Source organism: Gadus morhua, chromosome 13, assembly GCF_902167405.1.
Source record: "Gadus morhua chromosome 13, gadMor3.0, whole genome shotgun sequence".
NCBI classification, from domain to species: domain Eukaryota; kingdom Metazoa; phylum Chordata; class Actinopteri; order Gadiformes; family Gadidae; genus Gadus; species Gadus morhua.
The window spans coordinates 3,833,649-3,853,392 of NC_044060.1; the positions used below are offsets into that span (position 1 = coordinate 3,833,649).

General features: G+C 46.0%; 1 protein-coding gene across 1 annotated transcript; it reads right to left on the minus strand.

Annotated features, from left to right (window-relative positions):
* Positions 1–162: 162 nt before the first annotated feature.
* LOC115556554 (immunoglobulin-like and fibronectin type III domain-containing protein 1) lies at positions 163–19,284 on the minus strand. The gene is made up of 23 exons (XM_030373654.1): positions 18,879–19,284; positions 16,333–16,392; positions 12,910–13,032; positions 12,454–12,593; positions 12,247–12,346; positions 12,129–12,143; positions 11,884–11,926; positions 11,609–11,801; positions 11,142–11,255; positions 10,555–10,717; positions 9,683–9,955; positions 7,766–7,890; positions 7,019–7,160; positions 5,976–6,269; positions 5,403–5,702; positions 4,840–5,016; positions 4,350–4,478; positions 3,888–4,196; positions 3,336–3,421; positions 2,812–3,004; positions 2,137–2,430; positions 1,187–1,513; positions 163–1,056 (listed from the first exon to the last, which is right to left on the minus strand). The coding sequence occupies exons 2-23, from the start codon at positions 16,364–16,366 to the stop codon at positions 1,052–1,054; spliced, it is 3,579 nt and encodes a 1,192-aa protein (XP_030229514.1). The 5' UTR covers positions 16,367–16,392; positions 18,879–19,284; the 3' UTR covers positions 163–1,051.
* Between the last annotated feature and the right edge of the window lie 460 nt (positions 19,285–19,744).

Genomic DNA, 19,744 nt, shown 5'->3' on the forward strand with positions numbered 1-19,744 from the left:
TGTTGGACTTGAGAAACTTCGGCTTTCAAAATAAGTAACCTTATTTCGTGTTCAAATATGACATAAATCCTGCCTCAGGACACCAAATGCCACTTTGGTTATCAGCAAGGTAACTTAAATCCCAAATGTCAATACATCACTTCAGAAAGAGTTTTAGCCTGTTGAAATGTTTTATTCTAGCACATAGCAATTTCAATTTCATATCCCATGTCTCCTGACTCCAAAAATCTGATCTCACTCAGTTAATATTACATTCAATAATTGGGTGCTTGAATAGGCCTATATTCTCATGGTTCAAAGCTGAAAGGTAAGTCTGAAAGGCAACATGTACCTTGTTTGATTTCAAATGATCTCTGCCTCATTTCTTCCAATGATCCTGCATCATTTCTTTTGAATGGCATTAGCATAAGTGCCAACCAATATCAAGCAGAATATAAAGTAGATTTTCTACAAAACCCCCTCTTGCATATAAAACATAGTATTATATATATTTTTAATAATAGGATAACACTTTCATTAAATTATTATTACAACATTTAATTTGCAGTTGTAGCTTCTTAGAGCTGGGATTGTCCATATGTGTTCTGTTCATTCATAGTGTGAAGTTTCTCTTGCCTATGTGGGGAACATCAGTAATTGCTTGTTGTCAGAGGTATTCGCTTTATAAAACACAATGCCCTGCGGCAGCAAGCATCTATCATTACGTAACAGACTTTGAAAGATGCATGAAACACACAGTCGACGAAAGACATGAAGGAAGTCAGCAAGCAGGTCAAGAATTGATTTGAGCAAATACTCCGCTAGGCAAGAAGAAGAGGCCAATCCTTTGCTCAATGGCGTGGCAGAAGCAAATGTTTCTTTTTCTAAACTCAATTAGATAGTGTTTTGTGAACCACACATACTGAGATCAAGGTGTATGTCTCAGTGTGTGTGGTTCACGAAACCCAATGCAGTGACTTTTCAACCTCAGATTCTAAAGGCATAGTGTGTGTAGACTGCTTTGGTTCAATTGCCAGGGCTTCAGTTCAAGTTCTGTCTTCAGGCTCTGCCTTCACTCTGTAAAACAAGGAAAGAAAAAAACAGACTCAATCGGGGAAGGAATAAACTTAAGTCACATGAAGAACGTTCATGCTCATGGCAACCGATTTGTAGTTCTAATGCTGGTACTTGAAGTTCTTTGCCTTACCTCTGACGTTAAGCATCATGGAGCACTCGGCCGTGCCCAGGGGGTTGTCCACCACCACCTTGTACTCCCCGGAGTCCTTGGGCCCCACCTTGAGGATGAGCAGGGTGCACACCCCTCTCACGCAGGTGACGTGGTAGTTGGTGTTGGTGTTCAGGCTGACGTTGTTGCGGTACCATGTGACGTGGGGACGGGGGTCGCCGCTCACGGCGCAGCTCATGTGACACTCGTAGCCCCGCGGCGCGGTGCGCTGCTTCAGGGGAACGGTGAAGGATGGCGAGGCCTGCAGGTCGCGGCTCTTGAACTCCGGAGGGTCCAGTTTGAAAGGCGCTGAATTGGGGAGGGGGAACGTACTGTTGAGTGAGGTAGTCGGAGGCGGAGTGGCCATTGTCCCGACGATCGGGAGGTTTCCCGATTTCCCCCCCCCCCGCCCCCCGTCAACAAATCAGCGACCGATACGGGAAGCTCCCTGTATGAAAAAGTGCCCCACTCCACCCATGGAGGTAGTGGACCCCTCTATCCAGTCTGACTGGGGTTAGGAAGAACTTGGAGGTTATGGAAAAGTTGGAGGTTAGGGAGAACTTGGAGGTGACACTCGTCTACAGACCCCCGCCCCAATCAACAGGATTGGCCAGAATAAATGTGTGTCAAAAGCAAATGAAATGCCCTTTTCTCCTACATTTGTGCTTATCTGACTTGAGATGTTAATCTTAAATCTATGGGACACCATAATATGTAAACTACCCACATCAAATACACAAGAAACATGGGGAACATAGATAGGTTGTAATGTCAGGTTTTTGCATCGGCAAGATTGCCTAAATGTACTTTGCAACCCAGTTGATGAGATTCCTCACCCCTTCTGGTCATAGAGGACCCATATCTATCATCACTTTGGATACTAACTTAGGACTAGATCTGCATTGTTTGGGCTGTGGAGACGGTTCACTGACCTTTCTCCTGCTTGGTCACCCACGACGGGGACTCGACGGGCGAGGACAGACCCATGTCGTTCTTGGCGAACACCCTGAAGTAGTACTCGCGCCCGGGCAGCACGGTGACGGTGCAGCGGTGGTTGAACAGGTTCTCCGTCACCGTCCGCCAGGTCTGCTTGTGCGAGTCCTTCATGGCCACCACGTAGCTCAGCCGGTCGTCACGCTTCTCGTCCGGGGATGGCATCCAGCAGAGGGTGAGCGTCCCTGGGACGTTCTGCTCCAGCTCCACTGGGCCGGGGGCCTTGGGATCGTCTGGGGCCCGGCGGTTTTGAAAACAACACACGTTATTCAAAATGGCTGACTTGCTCAGGGAGCCAATGAAGAGATGTTTAGGGAAACTGTTTGAGTGATACTGCATGCAGCGAAATGCTACGGGGGAGCGAATTGATTTTGAACTTTGTCGTGTTGTTGGTGATGACTTTGAGAATAGGTTGCGGTCCTTTAAATGTACTACGTTATTTTCTTCAGTCGTCATCTGAAAGTATTTATGTGTTGACTAGACTAGATAAGATGAAAGGTTGCTGTCATCTAATGTCATCCAATCTGATAAACAAAGCATATCTCCAAACAAAATGCAAAGTAATTATATCTTGCATGAGAAAATTAAACCATAAAGAAACGACTTGTTTTTACCCGTGACTCTGATCTCCACGTTGAAGGTCTCCTGGCCCACCATGTTCTTGAGCAGGATGGTGTAGACGCCCGTGTCTGAGCGCTCGGACATGGGGATGAGGAGCTGGGAGCCACTGTCTGAGTTGGTGATGGTCACGTGTTTGGACACGGGAACACCATCCTTCAGCCAAATGACCTCCGGCAGCGGGCAAGCCTGTTAATTTAACCCAACACCCTGACATTAAAATAAGACTTTTCACCTTCTAAGCCTCCCAATAATGTGTGTCAAAAGAATGTATAATTATATATTTTTAATCCGAAGCTAATTAGGTTAACTTCCTCTCGTAGACCAAAGGAGGGCATTCACACTTTGATGGATCATTTTAACCATGAATATCATCAAATATCATCTCCCTTAATATAACACCTGACAAGCCTGACTCAAATCCCATTCACAGACACTTCTTTCACAACGTTGCGACACGTGTAACATAATACTATTTTTAATGAACTACTGGCAACACCTCTTCCACTTTGTGTCATACCTCAAAGTTGATGTTGACACGAACGGTATTTCCTAATTTCACCACCAGGAAACTTTTCATGTTCTTGTCTTTAAACCTCGGCCGAACTATTGAATCAATGATATTGTATTAATTATTGCATACTGGTACAAATGTCATGCCAATTTCATTTTCACAAATTGTAGCAACCTCATAGCAAGCCTAATATATATATATATATATATATATATATATATATATATATATATATATATATATATATATATATATATATATATATATATAATCTAAGATGTATTTTGGCCAAATTGTGTTGTCTAACCTAACTCTACACTCAGAATCTGCTGATTCACTGTGCCTGATTGGCTATATCCTTAGCCAATCAGAGGGCTTTTTACATTCAATAATCACTATCTGCCATCTATTTGACTGAGGCCTTTTTGATGCTAATTACATGAAAAACCTTAAAGTAGGACTTAAGCTACGAGGCTAAGGAAATGTAACATCGTTCACTGTAGTGGTTCACCAATACAAAATGTCCAGACGTTAGACTTTAATCTTTGCATTGCTTACCCGGCGGCGGCATGGCGATGATGTAGTTGTCAAAGCCCTGGGGCTCCCCGTCCCCGCCGTAATTGGTGGCGATCACCCTCACCCAGTAGGCGGCCATGGCCTTGAGGCCGAGCACGGTGAAGGAGGTGAGCGACACCGGGTTGTTGTTGCAGCGGGACCACTCCAGCTCCTCGATGGGCCTGATCTCCACATAGTACCCGTGGGCCTCGCCCGCCACTCCCTCCACCTCCTTGGGTTTGGTCCAAGCCAGAGAAAAGGTGGTGTAATTGGAGGAGGTCAACTTAAGCTCTATGACTTTACCTGGGGGTTCTGCAATGAGAGTGGACATCGTTTTTTTTAGTTTCCATATACATCGTTGCATTTCTGTCCAGAAATTTGTGTCCAGTTTGTTGTTGCAATTTCTTTTCTTTTTTATCAATTGATCGTCTGCCCTCGAAGTTTGCGTGAAATGGAGATACTTACTCATAGGGTCCCTTGCATAAACAGGTTCACATGGAAGGCTAGGTTCACCGGCGCCAGACAGGTTGATGGCAGTCACTCTGAACTGATACGCTGCGCCCTCAAATACGTCCTTCACTGCGTACTTGGTACCTAGAATGTATTGGAGAGACTTATTAGCTCTCAGTTGGAATCATGCTAATGTAATATTGCAACAATGTTACCAGTATCTAATGTAAATTTAAAATGCTATCATACATGTCTTTCCTACACCTTGGCTCTATTTATTATTTAATCCTTTAGCAGTTTTATCGAAAGTGACTTACAGTAAATTCTAAAGTCATTGAGGTGGCTGAGGCTTCCTTCTCGAGGATGTTTTTAGGTAGGCTGTAGACATTGGGGACTGAACCCAGAACTTTGAGGCTTGAGGTCAAACAACCTGCCCCACTCTACAACCACAGATCTAGACCACTCCAGTACACCCATTGATCAAGTCGTATAGGGATGGCGCCACCTTTGATTGGCCCTCCTGGGTTCACCAGGCTCCAGTGATTGCTGCCCGTCTTTCGCTTCTCGAGGTTGTAGCCCACGATGTCACTTCCTCCAGTGTCACAAGGAGGGAACCAGGTCAGGTTGATGCATTCCTTGAAGGCACTGACCACCTTGGGGGCGCTCGGAGATCCGGGGTAACCTGCAGTTAGAAGCTCATCAGAACCTGCTTGTTCTACTCCACAGTAGAATCTATCAACGGGCCTTGATACACGGGAGATGATACTCCATGGATCCCCAGTAGAGTTGTTCCGATACCCATACCAGTATCAGAAAATCCTCCAATACTCCTAAAAGTCTTTATAGGGTATCGGTGAGTACGAAGTTAATGCCGATTCGATACCACGATTCGATATCACGTGTGCCGATTCGATATCACGTGTAGCTAAATTACTACACAGGCAGAGAACATCACAAACTTGTGTTAGGCTGCATTTGTTAATGATCGGAGGTGGAAAGTCGGGTTGGGAAACACGTCGTCTCTGACCTACGTGCGTTCGAGCTACAAGAAAAGACACGCAGACTCACGCAGTACTCCGGCGGATATGTCCTCCGTCTCCAGGAACTCGCTGACGCCCTCAGAGTTCTTGGCTCTGATCCGGTAGCAGTACCTCCTGCCCGGGTCCACGTCCGAGTCCCGGTAGCTGGGGGTTCCGCCCGGGACCTCCCCCAGACCAGTCCACTTGTTTCGGCCGACCTGCTGGCGTTCCAGAATGTAGCCGGTCACCGGACACCCACCGTCGTCCTTGGGGGGTTTCCACTTGAAGGCCACGGAGCCAGGGGAGCACTCCAGAACGTCCACGGGACCCTGGGGCGGGGTGGGCTTGTCTGGGTCACAGGACACACGCCGGGTTGGATGGTCAAGGATAAACTAATGACATGTCGGAGGTTCAATAGGTTCAAGCACACGTTAGTTTTCATTACAAAATATACAGAATGTAGTAATTGGATGGATTCAGTTCATGTTAGAAGAATCAAAAGATGGAAGTTGCGTGGAAGATTTGCATCAAGACTTTGGTAAGTCGTACCACCAATTGGTCTACTCAATCATTCTCTTACTCAGAAAGGACAATTGGCCTAATAACTCGTTCTCATACTCACCGAGGACGATCAGCTTGGAGACGGCCTCTATGGTACCGAAGGCGTTCTTGATTTTGATTTTGACCTCTCCGCCGTCCTTCCGCTGGCACTTGGTGAGTCTCAGCTGGCTGCCCGTGGAGGAGGTCTCCATGCGCACGGTGAGACCCGGCAGGAGTTCTTCATCCTCCTTGAACCACTGGACGGTCAGGGGGTCTCCCCCTGAGAAGGGGAGCTTCCATTCGGCCGTCTCGCCCGCCCTCACGATGACGGGTTTGGAGAACCTCCCCAAGGCATCCAGGTCGATCCTGGGGGGGTCTGTAACGTGAAAAAAAACGTACTTTAAGTAACGGTCATGTGTAAAATAATCGTTATTTACTCTCAATCTGACAATCTGAAGTTGCCAACATTGAGCTATGCTTCAATAGAGTATCCTCTGCGATCTTCCCTTCACCCTAAATAAACGTGTGACACTTGTCTGCTTTATTTAGGCACGCTAATAGTTTACCTTCTCAATAAATATGGCATCAGTACCATGATTGCTATCATTTACCGTGGTAGACTGAAGTTTCGACTCCAAAGGGAAAACATCCGTTTCACTAGCAAGAATATGTCGGGCAAGACGGATGAAACTGCTAGATGGAAAACTCTGAACAATAGAACAGAAATAGCTACCAATCATGTGGAGGAGAGCCCAGTCTTTACACTAACTTTGTTCTTTCTGCACGTAGTGAGCGGTAACTGTGGATACAGTGTAACTAGCAGCAGACAACTAATAGCTGTTTAAAAACCATGATAACGAATCTGTCCAACCATTCATCAGACTACACTCTGCTGTAAAAAAACAACAACTCTGCATTCTGCTCTGTAAACAAAAGGAGGGTGAGATTAATTCGATGCTTCATCTTTCTTGTCTCTTGTGTGAAATGAGGGCTAAATGTCACAAATTAAAAATAAAGACAGATGAGGGAAACTTTCGGATGTGGTTTGGCGATCAGTCATCGTTAAGGCCGGGCGGCTCGTAGTGACGGCAGGGTCCGCGCCACACGTTAATGTCACGTCTTTACCTTCAATGCTCAATGTGGCTTCTGATTTGCGTCCCTCCGCCTCGAAGCGGTACACGGCTCCGTCATTGTTGGAGCAGCAGTCGATGATCAGCCGGTGGCAGGCGCCGTCTTGAACTATCCTGACCCCGTCACCGCCCGTCAGCTGAAATATCAACACAGCGCGGTGTTGTATAGAAGAGGATAGGAGTCAACTGTTCTTTAAAGGGCCGGTGAACCCAAAACCACTTTTCTTTGGTTTTGAATGTGGTCATTTGTCTTATGATTGTCAAGAGAGTAATGTATGCCATTTTTTCACAGTTACTGAAATAAGGCCCTAATTTCGAGAAAAATGGGGTAAATTCCTATGCTAAGTTGGCGTGGGTTGTTACCATGGGGATATCACTCCCCCCTTGTTCCTAAAACTCTCAGCCCAAAAGACACTTTTGTCTCAAGTTACTACAGTCCTGTCACACACATTATTGAGGAGCAGGTAGAGGTACCCCCTCTGAGATATATATTTTTCAGCTGAGCAGCCCCTTCTACGGCACAAACGGAAGCTTTCAGATTTGAAATTTATTTTGGAGTACCCCCTGCAATACGCTACAGTACCCCGAGGGGTAAGCGTACACCCATTTGTGAACCACTGTCTGCACTTGACCATCCTACCCCATACCCGGTTCTAGCCTGAATGGTAGGAAGGTGAGATGTGTGTGGTAGTGCGGGCCCAGGCTGGACTCTGGTGGAGAACACACCAGACCCCCGACTCACCAGCTTCCCGTTCTTGTACCAGCAGCCCTTGGCCGTGTCACTGCTCAGCTTACACGAAAGCTCGGCCCGCTCGCCCACGTTGGCCGCCGTGTCCGACAGTCCAGAAACAAACCGAACTCCAGGATCTGTCCATCAACCACGAAAGAGTTAATGGACCACAAACTGAACTTTAATCTGTTTATTCAAACTGTTTATTCACAAAGCCTCAGAGGTAAAATATTCATGTTTTCCGCCCAAGTACACACTGCTACACTTTGATCAATCTAGTGTTTTGTTAGGATTGATTAATTCTTTTTCTAGCGCTGGATGGCAAACTGCTGCAGGTGAAAACGAACAATGGAAAGCTTTTCAGCCGTGACAGGAGTAAATAAGGGATGACAATGCTTGACAGGCTCTTTGTCCAGCCACAAGATTACTAGCCAAAGGCTACTTTGTGGTATCTGTCTCCCCCTAGTGGATGAGTTGCAGCACTGCAGAAGACATCTAATAACTAGTTTTATTGTTCACCATTTTTTATGCATTTGAGTGGAATCTTTTGTTTGCATTTAACGGGGTCATGGTGACCATTCATTCAAAAATGTACAATAAACTTTAAAAATGATAGATTCATGTCCAATTGGTTGACATTTAATTAGAAAACATTGAATCTGAAATTCAAATGGAGGTCTAAACCAAAGGCATGACCCAACATGCAACACGGGGATAAACTCTTCTTATCTCTCACCATATGCAGCACGTGGCAGCTCAACATCTCACCGCACGCCAGGCCCTGATTGGCCCTTCCATATCGTATTATCATACATAGTGCTCAGCATATCGCAAAATATTAACAATATGTAGCAAAGATATGGTGCGAGCAACCACACGTTGACACCTGAATATCCTGTCTTAACACGTCTGAATGCTTTTTGGGTTGTGTGTTCACATGCGTCGTCATGTAACTTTTGTTACTATGACTACCAGGAACTGAAGGACCCACCTTTCTTTACCTCCTCTACACCACCCTTTCCGTCTCCGTCTGTTCCATCTCCTTGACCTCCTTTTCCATCTCCATCTCCCTTGCCGCCCGAGCCATCACCTCCGTCCCCTCCATCCCCTCCGTCCCCTCCGTCCCCTCCATCACCTCCGTCCCCTCCATCACCTCCGTCCCCTCCATCACCTCCACCACCTCCATCCCCCCTTCCTACGTCAGCCTCCACTTTGGGGCTGGCCACCTCCTCCAGGGCCTTCTTCTTGGCCCCCAGGTCCCCCTGATCTCCTCCCTTACCTGCGTTGGGATCAGCTGGAACACATGGGGGCACACGGGACACGCGGTCACTCTGGTTCCTGAGCTTACAACCAGCTCCATGACGTTGGGTTTCCCCCTATTTCTTGCACAACGGATCTTGCTTTTACATTTACAGTTAGCAGACCCTTTTATCCAAAGCGACTTACAAAAGGTACATTTGTCGGAAGAAAGAGAAACGACAATATATCGCTGTCGGCACAGTAAGGATGTTCATAGAACCAAAGGCCAAGCACTAACAATCGCTAAGCTAACCCATTCCCCGTATTAAAGATAGCTAGGATAAGACGCAGCACAATGCTAAGTACTATTTTTAAGTTCAAGGGCGTATAACATACAATAAGTGTGTAAATTAAGTGCCCGGAGGTACAACATACAATAAGTGTGTAAATTAAGTGCCAGGTGGTACAACATACGATAAGTGTGTAAATTAAGTGCCAGGAGGTACAACATACAATAAGTGTGTAAATTAAGTGCCCGGAGGTACAACATACAATAAGTGTCTGAGAGGGGGATGGGGGGAGGCTATGCAGAGTATAGGTGAACTCTGAACAGGTGGGTCTTTTGAAATGTAACATTAATTCTGTGGAGTCACAGACACGTCAGAGTAGCTACGGCGGCGGCGGTGGTACCCTCCACGGTGAGCGAGGCGCTGCTCCTCATGATGCCGGCGATGGCGAAGTAGACGCCAGCATCCGCCACGGCGCAGCCCTTCACCCTAAGGGTGTGCGTCAGCTTGTCCTCGGACACGGTGACGTCGTACTTGTCGCCGTGCCGCAGCGAGGCGTCCTGCGTCGACCACGTGATGTAGTTCATCGGCGCCGTCAGCACGCACTGGAAGACGGCGTCCTGATTCTCCGTGGCCTTGGTGTTCTGGAGCTTGGAGTTGAAGTCCACGTCGGGCACTAGATGGAGGACAGCCGATTGGTGAGTCAATGGTTTCCATGGTTTCGGAGATCTGTGACTAAAGATGTTCGCGGATACGATTCTTTCCTCCCCGAACTTAAGTATCGGCCGATAACGAGTAAATACCGATGCAGCATCTAGAATTGTAACTACTAATAGCACTTGTTTTTATTGAAGGATTCTCTTCAACTTAAAGCAATGTAAAGTCGGTTCACTTACCTTTTCTTTTCAGAATTACATCATTCACATTTGTAATTTTTATTACATTCATACATTTGTATTCTTAAAGTTAAGTGTGAGCATCCATGTATTTCCGACTTGTTAGCTTGAACGCACATTGGTCGGAGATGACGCATTTCCGATTGCGACTTTCCATTTGACCGGTAACGAATGCAGCATAACACTCTAGTGGTTGTGATGTTCTCTGCCTGTGTAGTAAATTAGTCTCGTGATGGTATCGGATTGTTGCATAGACAAACTTGCTCGCCGATACCGAGGAATCTCCGATACTGGTATCTGTATCAGAACAACTCTATCTGCGAGTAGAACCATGCATGCTGTTGTTTATCTTCAAAAAAAAGACACCGGCTGCGGTTACCTTTAAAATCAGTGGAGAGCATGTTGGCCTCTCCCACATCCACCTGGTAGAACCCAGCGTCGTCTTGCTGGGGATCATTGATGCTGAACAGATACTTTGTCCCGGTGACTTCCAGACGCGGCTTTGAAGTCTCATCCATGCCATAAGGGACCAATTCCCCGTCCTGTGAAAGGGGTTTAAAGAAAGCCAGGAATTTTCCAGCGTTATCTGGTGCATCACACAATGGAAAAAGGGTCCTTTCTGAGATCCATGGTTTGAATTTAATTTAATTATGATTTATTTGTATAGCTGATGCCCCCCCCCCCCCCCCCCTGACCGAGGCCCCCCATAGGGCAGGAAAATCACTCCATTTATTTTCAAGAAATCCTGAGAAGGAACGCAAAGTGGGGGATCCCTCCTTCCAAGGATGATCAGGAGTTCAACGGTTGCCATAACTGACATGCATGCATATATACACACAAACCATTTTAATTGGTGATTGGGTGAATCCAGGAGAGTCCAGTCATTGTTGTTGTCCCTGCGATAGGCTTGTGAACCTTTGCTTCTCCGTCTCAGTTTCATTGTGGTTGTGCGTCCGTTACACTCACCTTAAACAGCTCTATTTTGCTGTTTGGATCCGATAGTTTCATATCCAGCTCGAACTCCGCCCTGCCGTTTGGTTTGACCTCAATCTGTTTGACGTTCTCCAGGTTCTCCACCACCTACACCACGGAGGCAGAGGAGTGTAAAGTAGAAATATTATTTGTAATGTAATAAAGGAGCAGACTGTCAAAACTCATTACATTTACATTCAGGGCATTTAGTAGATACTTTCAGCTAAAGGGACTTGCAGTGAGTACATTTTTTAGAAGAAACTCATCAACTTATCCCCTATTAGATGTGATGGTTGTGTTTCCTTCATAAATCTTAATTTAAAAAGAAGACAAATCTTGCGTTATACTAGAAAGTCACGGTTGGTGGTTAAAATTAAAAGTCCCTGGCCCTCCAGATGACCTAAAAGGCATTTCAATAAGCGGTGTAAGACGAATACAGGCAGAAAGTCTATCTCTGGTACCTTGGCCTGCTCATCCTCTCGCTCTTTCTTCAGCTGGTTCAGCCTCTTCAGCAGCCAGCGGAAGTCCGTCACGCCGAACTCGAAGCAGATCCGCTCGTAGTCCTTCTTAGGAGCGGACAGAAGCAGCTCCAGGAGTTTGGGGTCGATCTCCCCCTCTTTCTGAGGCGGGAGCTGTTTCTTTCTCACTACAACACTGGGGATGGTGGGAACGAAATGCAGAAGATAAGATGCAGAAATACACAGAAGTACATCTTGGTAATGAGAAGTGGTGTTACGTTTTCTTCAGCATCTTGCGGAAATCTAGTGGGGCGCCAGCCGCTAAAAGAGAAAATATAAATGTTATCATAATTATATTAATATTAATAATAATTGACATTGGTTGTTATTAGCGTATGAGCTAATGCAAAGATTATCATTCATCTGCTGAGGTTAGATCTATTTGAGGTGAGATCTCTTCTTTAACCATTAGATTTGTTATATCAGTTTAAATTACTTTTAAAGTAATACTTTTGTTGCTTACCATTTTTTGCTGCAGCTGAAATTAAAACGACAAACATTGTTATTTGTTCGAACTCAACACCACCTGTTAACAAGGTAAACATTTCGCGACCGAATGGTGACAGAGGGACGAAGTTAACCTGCGACAACATTCAGTGTCACCGTCACCACCGCCTCTCCGTAGTCGTTGGTTACGATGCACTTGTAGGTGTCCGCCTGGTCGACTTGGACCTTCAGCATCTATTATACACAACATATGAACTCGCGTTTAGGTCACTGCAGGTGGCAGGTGAGGGTTTTGTTCTTGAAAATGACCCAATTCACAATAATGGAAACAACCTGTATACCTCCAGTATGTGCTCCTTGCCCCGCGGGTCGTATCGGGTCTTGTACACCTCCGGGTCCAGGACCGGACACTTCAACCGGGTCCAGACCACGGCTGGCGAGGGGTTACCGAGCACCATCACCTTGAACATCGCCTTTTTACCTTAAACAGAAAAGGGTTAGGTGACAGCAAGGTATGGTTGACCGGCACGCAGAAGATAATGTGTGTGCTTTCTATTTGGCAGTATAAACATGAACATTAAAAGGATGCAAATACTCACAATATAGCGAGAAACATGGGCCTGTGCTATATTTTTTTCATTTATTAAAAAATTAATTCTGAGAACCCCCTGCACTACTTCAAAGTACCCCTTGGGGTACGCGCGGATTATACCCAGTGGGTTGTGCTTTCTTACTATTATTATAGATGACAGCTTAGCCTTTTAGATAAACCACATATGCCCCCCCACTGTTCTTACCCTCCTGAACTTTCATGGGCATGGGCTTCCTGGAGAAATCGGGGGTTGATTTTCCCAACGGAACGATCTCCATAAACTGGGTGACCGTCGCGCCCGGAACCCTGGAGGTCTTTTTGATCGCCACTGTGGAGGATTTAAAACAAGCAAAAAAGGAGTAAACTAGGGACAAATATAAATTGTCATTTTAGATGTCATGAAAGTATGATAAATGCCCTTATTGGAAACTTAAATAGGACAATATGAGACGTGTTTGTGTTTGACAGTACACAGACCGTCCGTGTATATAGCTCTAATATCTAGGAAGTTGTGTTTATAATCCTATTTATTCATTATACTTCTGGTTGCAGATTCGCTGACATGACACAAGAGGGCAGTGTTTATTCGCATATCGGAGGCAACATTGCTCGTGAAGCGATGACATAATAAGACGGGCAGAAGTCACGTCTGTCATCAAGCGGAGTGGAAGGCCCTAAAGTTGAGTTCTGCTGGGCTGCTCATTGGCTATCCCAGGCAGCAACTGGGTGCTGCAGCCATCAGCCAATTAGACTGTGTCTTTATGATCTGCACTGACCAATAGGCTTCACCCGGTCGTGTTCTGCCTTTATACAGTCGATGTACATAGCGGGTAGGAAAGTGAATCCCCCTCTTGAGTACTCTCTGTTCCCCGGACGTAATTTGGGGGTCTCTGCACACGGTGACCCGGGTGACATTTCTCCAATTTTAAAAAGTCATTTGAGCTCTTTTGGAAGTGTCGGCACAGGGAATCGTGGCCCTGGAGGCGTAGTCATCACCGCACACCTAGAATAAAATGAAACACGCTTTGAGGTCTCGGCTACTAAAGGCCTCTTGTGACGTCGACAGACGAAGGGCTCCGATTGTTCTTCTGGTGGCTTGTTATCGTAGCTTGTGTGTGATTTGCATTTGTTTCTTTCAAAGTTCTGCTTCGGTAACACCTGCCTTTCCTTTCCGGGGATAAATAAAGCAGTATCTTATCGCTTCATGAGATAATGCAATGTATAAACCTTTTTTAAAAAAAGCTTTTCTGAGAATAATGAGCACAGATATACCTTGCTACCTTTTACCCCCCAGACCCAGAAAGTGTGATTTGTCCGTGTCTAGCAGGCAGGGGGGAGATTGTGTTTTGTATGAACGATGGAATCAGGTAATACCAAGCTAGCTATTCTGTAATGGCTGTTTTTAAGGTTTGCCCCAAAGCAAGCCTTTACTGTTTAGTCCTTAATCTTTCAGAGCAACTGATCTTTTTCATTTTTTGCAGTAAATGTCATAAATATTTGGCCGGTTAAGCCTTTTGAGGCTGTACCTTTTGATTAAGGGCTATACAAATAAAATTGAATTGAATAGACATTTAAGTTAGTAAATCTTTTGGTCATTAACAACCTACTTAAGTGTGGACTACCGGATTCGAACCAAGAGCCTTTCAGCCAAACACCCTGACCGCCTGTCTACCTCGCCTGCTCCTTAGTACTATGCATCCCAACACCTCAGAGAGTCCCGGGGAGGAAGATGGGCTGATCAGCGGAGGAGCCGCCCAGACAGCGAGCCCCAGAGGGGGAGCAGCGACCTTGGGCTCCGACCAAACAAGGAGACCCAAGGACAATAGTTATTCAGTCTGATGGAACCTCCCTCCAACCTCCTCCTCAGACGACACTAAAACAAAGGAGGACCGCATCTCTGAGGGGGTTTCGGGGGGGGGGGGGGGGGGGGGGGGACCGTTCCATCTGCTTCTCCTTCAGGTAAGGTCAGCTGCCCCACTCCACTGTTCCCAGAATGGGGATCCATTTCAAACGTCAGTCTGTCGGCCGCGTGCGCCAGAAATAACTTCACTAAAAAGGACCGCCGACCATTCCGGAAGACCGTGACCGATGCCAAAACGTCTGAGCACATCCGCGTTCTGGCGCGCCGCGCAAGAACGTCCTCCTCCTCACCCCTTTTAAGAAATGAAACTGTAAATACTGAAATGAGTCACTGGCAGCGCCCCCCCCCAAAGCCCCCACACCCCGGTCGTTTATTGAGTATTTCTCTTTGAGGCGACGAGGAGACTGGGGAACGAGGCGGGAGTAGACGCCAGCCCCCCAGCCCCAACCCCCCGTCGCCTGTTTCCACCACGGGGGGGTTAATGAAGATTATGATGCAGCATCCCAGCCCTGCGTCCCTCCTTCTCTTCCTCCTCCTCTTCCTCCTCTTCCTCCTCTCCATCCTTGTCGACGGGGGGAGGGGACGGGGCTCGTGGAGGATGACAAAGCCTGATCGTAGTGTGAGGGTCTCAGCCAACCAGGGCCTCGGTGTACGTGGTGGGGGGGGGGGGGCTTCCCTGTTGGATGACTCAATGTCAACGCGGACAACAGCATGCCCCAGCAGCCCGACAAAGGGGGCTTCCTCAGGGGGGCATGCAGGGATGTGCCGGGCCCCTGGGGGGGCGAGACAGTGAGGTGGCACCTTCCCACCCCCGGAGGATGAGCTTGAGGCTTCACTTAGTGCCCTTTCAGCATCGTGCGGAGGAGAGCTGATAACACCCTTGCTTCATAATGTCAACCAACACCGCTTTATGCTAATTCAACCGGATTGACTTTAGGGTTTAGGAGGGGTGGGGGGATTGTTTGAAACACAAATGTTTGACGTACCCTCCTACATCATCCGGGGTGGTTTGTAAAGGAGCATGGACATGCATTGATTGTAAAGCCTGTTGATCGTCTTGAGTAAACAGCAGTGGAACAGTGTGAGAGACCGATGAGTCAGAGTGGGAACTCGCCGTTGCTCAAGATGGATTTTTCGGGATTCCGCTCCTCTCCATCATGGCGGGTGACTCTCGCAGAAAATTTTGTAATTTCTTTTCTGGCAGTGTTAAATGGGACGATAATCGTCCCTAAAAAAATATTTAGCATTTCCGCTTCGCTAACCGTGCCCTGGGCCCGCTCGCAGAGTGTGGAATTCTGAGATAATTTTATGATTTGGCAAAATGATTTCCCTGCCTCCTGCGAAGCCCAGGAAGACGCATTGTTGATCATTTTTCATCAGTGGTCCTACTTGAATATTCATCAGCGCACCATCTCTCCAGGGCCTGCATGCTTTGTTTTATCACCAGTAGGCAGGCCGGATGTCCTTCCTGTTTCGTTCATTCATGCACTCACAGTGGTCTGATAGTATGGTAGGACAGCACAGAGACGTTTAAAAAGCTGCTGTTAAACGAGAACCAGTTAATGCTGTTAATGTTAAGGTCTTTAGTCCATGTGTGGACAGATCTTTATTATTTTATCCTTTAATTGAACCCATCATGATGATGGATGCCTGCATATCCGATTGTTTTTTCACTTAAAATATGTTTACTGTGGCTTTACTACATTTAAATTGTGGCATTTATCATTTTGATTTTCTTCCTTCAAGGGTACGTGGTTTGTAACTTACAGCGCTCATTTTGTTCTGGGGATGGGTCTGCCATCTCTGCAGCGACCTTTGCGTCGGAGTCTGGAAAACAACATGGTGGTCAAGTTCAGAGCCATCAGGTCAACAGTGGTGGGGAAGGGGGAGGGGGTTTAGCAATGAATTTATTTGAACGTAGTATCTCACTAAGTAGATCCATAGTCCAATGGTGCACACATTGAGACGGACAGAAACGTAAGAAAGCAGAACGCAGGTCCACCCCTTGAATTTATGTATACACTTGAAAATATAAATCTTCTAAAGTGTCTTATACAGTTCGTGTGCCTAATGACCTCAGAATAAGTGCAGTCCCTAAAGTGGAAAGATAGATACTTGTGACCTTATTACCATAACTGTAGATACAAAAAACCTTCTCTGACTCCTTTTGGGCCAAACGATATTAAATAAACGTTTGAAGTGCCGTCCATTCTGTTAAGTGAACATTTATTTCTCGCCATCTCAGAGTTGCCACACAGAATCCCCGCAGAGTTCCCCTAAAATAGCAACATGTGTGAAATACCACACCACTAACACACACACAGAGTGCTGACAACCAATTTCACCAGGTTTCCTCTGATCCAAATATTCAGCCACTCACTGCCGTCCAGCCAAACACACATTCAAAAGCATTTACTGAATCAGCCAAACTGTTTAATCGTGGACGAGAGGGACAAACAAGACAAGACATCAATCTCAGAAGCTAGTTAGGATCTCCCAGTCCAGTGTGGGGATGAGAAGGCCAGCTTCATCAGACACCCTCTCCAGATGACATAATGTCATAAATGCCAGAAGGCGCCTTGCTTGCTGTGGTCGGTCTTGAGACCTTCTGTATTTATGACATCACTCCCTGGGCATGCCTGGGTGTTGTGGGTGACCCCAGCGGGCTAGGGCTGGGACACCGTAAAGAGAGGAATGTGAAACCCCACCTTTCAGGCCAGCTCGGCCCGCGGTGCCAAGTGACTGCGGCAGATATTTAACGGCTCCCGATCCAAACATAGAAGAGGACGAGGCCCGTGTGTCGTTGCAATCGCTCGCCAGAGCCAATGCGCGTTTCTGTGAAGTTTTCCGGGCACTACTAATGTAAATCATCAGGATGCATTTTCAGGAGTGCCTTGTGGAAATTCACATGTCGATTTTGATTTATTAACTTGGTACAGCTGGTATTTGTCTTTGAAAGAAAATGACTTGCGGTTAGATATCTTAGTTATGCATAGCTTTAGTTATGCGTTTAGTAATCTTCTGGAGGGAGCTGATGGGAAGAATCATGACAAAACATGGCTCACATCCTAGGGGATGTATCAGGGAACTTCTAACCTAATGTGTAGAAAAAAGGTCAAACAAATGTTGTCAATAATAACCAAAGGCCAGCATTTGTCCTGCTTTGTAGCTCATAAAGTGAAAGGCCAAACAAAGAAAGTTAACGTGTTTTTCTCGGCCCAGGGTAGCTGAAATTTAAGATGTTTGGCCATCAGTTGAATGATGCCTTGTGGTTTGTGTGGGGAAGTCCTGTGTTTCTGCTGTTACACTTACACACTAACAGGTAGAGTGACAGTAGAAAACTGGTAGATAACAGTATACTAGTTACAGAGAACAGTTCCTTAACAGGTTGTTAACAGTGGACAAGATACACAAGAGAAAAGTGGCTTAACAGGTTTAATAGGGAGGTTGAAATATAACTAGTTACACTTAACGGGTAGTTTTACAGGGGACAAGTTACATGGAGAACTGTACCTTAACATCCATAACTTAGGACTAATTACACAGAACAGTACCTTAACGGGTAGTTGACTAATTAACCAGAGAACAGAACCTTAACAGGTAGTTAACACTGAACTAGTTACACAGAGGACAGTACCGTTGAACTTTGTAACTTTGTAACCGTTCTTCTGACAAATGTAATTATTGTAAGTCACCTTGGATAAAAGCGTCAAATGTACTGAATGTATATGTAAATGGTGCTTCTGGCAGTATTGGTTTCTCAAGTACAATTTGAGAGGGAGATGCATGCAACTCAAAACCACGGCCTTGCATCGTTCTCCTCTGTGCCAGTTTCCACAGCAACACAACAATAATGATGATAATAAAAACAATAACATCATTATGAATAACAATGATTGTAATCATAAATTATACATTGATAACACAATTTATTGATGGCCATATTTGGGCAGTTAATGCGTGTATTCACTGCATAAGTCTTTGATAGGGATGGCTAATCCATGATTGACAGGTGAAACCGGGTTAAAGGCTTTTATTAATTCATAAGCTTATTCTAGAAACGACCTGCTGCACATAAATCCAATACACATTGATGCATCCCACAAGAAAAAAAACATAAATTGAAAATACATTTGCCCTTTAAACCCATCACACATGCAGACCGGGAACAAATCAGAAGATATTTCGATATCTTTTCAATTGTACCTCGTACAACTTTATTCATAAAAAAGATAATTGGAACACATACATTGTTCGGTAACCAACCAAAGAATCACCCTCCCCAAAAAGGCTCTAAAACGGCGTTGACTTACTTTCCAGATGTAGGGTCCTTTAGCCCGTCCTCAGCCTTCCGTCTGCGTCCTGTCTCTGCTCGGGATGTCCCAACGAACCCCCCTTTTTGTACGGTGATTAAAAGGCGGTTAAATGCGCTCGGTAAAAACCCCATTTATCTCAAGGCGCGGTAGGTTGGTTCTCCTTACTTCCTGTCCTCACCACACGTATCATTTGGCAGTTGCTATACGACAGGGATTACAACCCGCACACCCTACACCCCCTGTGAGGTCCATTAAAGTATTTCCACGTTTTGTGGAGATGTATACTCTTGTCTCTAGGTGTTAAAAGACTACCGGCCAGCATCACCTTACTCCACTCCATACAAGTACATTTGATTCTAACGACTATTCTTCAACCATTTCCAACAACAGTTAAATCGAGTGGAACATGACATCATCTGTGATGATGGAGAAGCACCTCTAATCGTTCGAGGTGTCTGGGTGGCCTTCTCTGGGCGCGCGATGCTCGATTCTTTGCGGTAACACGATCACGCTAGCAATGACTTTATTGGCCTGTGAAGATCAACATGAGACGTTTTATTTGGTAAAACAATCCCTGGTTGATAATACAAGGCCAGGGGTTTGAAATACGGGCTCAGCCTCAAATCCATGCAGACATTCTGCCATGAATGACACTCCAAAGCGAATCAGTCATTTCAGTGAGTCGGTCACTGGTGTGTTTGATAGGACTTGTATAGAGTAAGAGTTGCATATTGTGCGTTCAGCCTTGGACCCCATTCAATGAAAGCTTTGTGGCTTATCATGGGGGGCTTTGGGCGTCATGGCATGCCCTGAAAGTTTGAATAGGGGCCATGCTGCTCTCGTAAATGCCCTCGAAGCTGTTG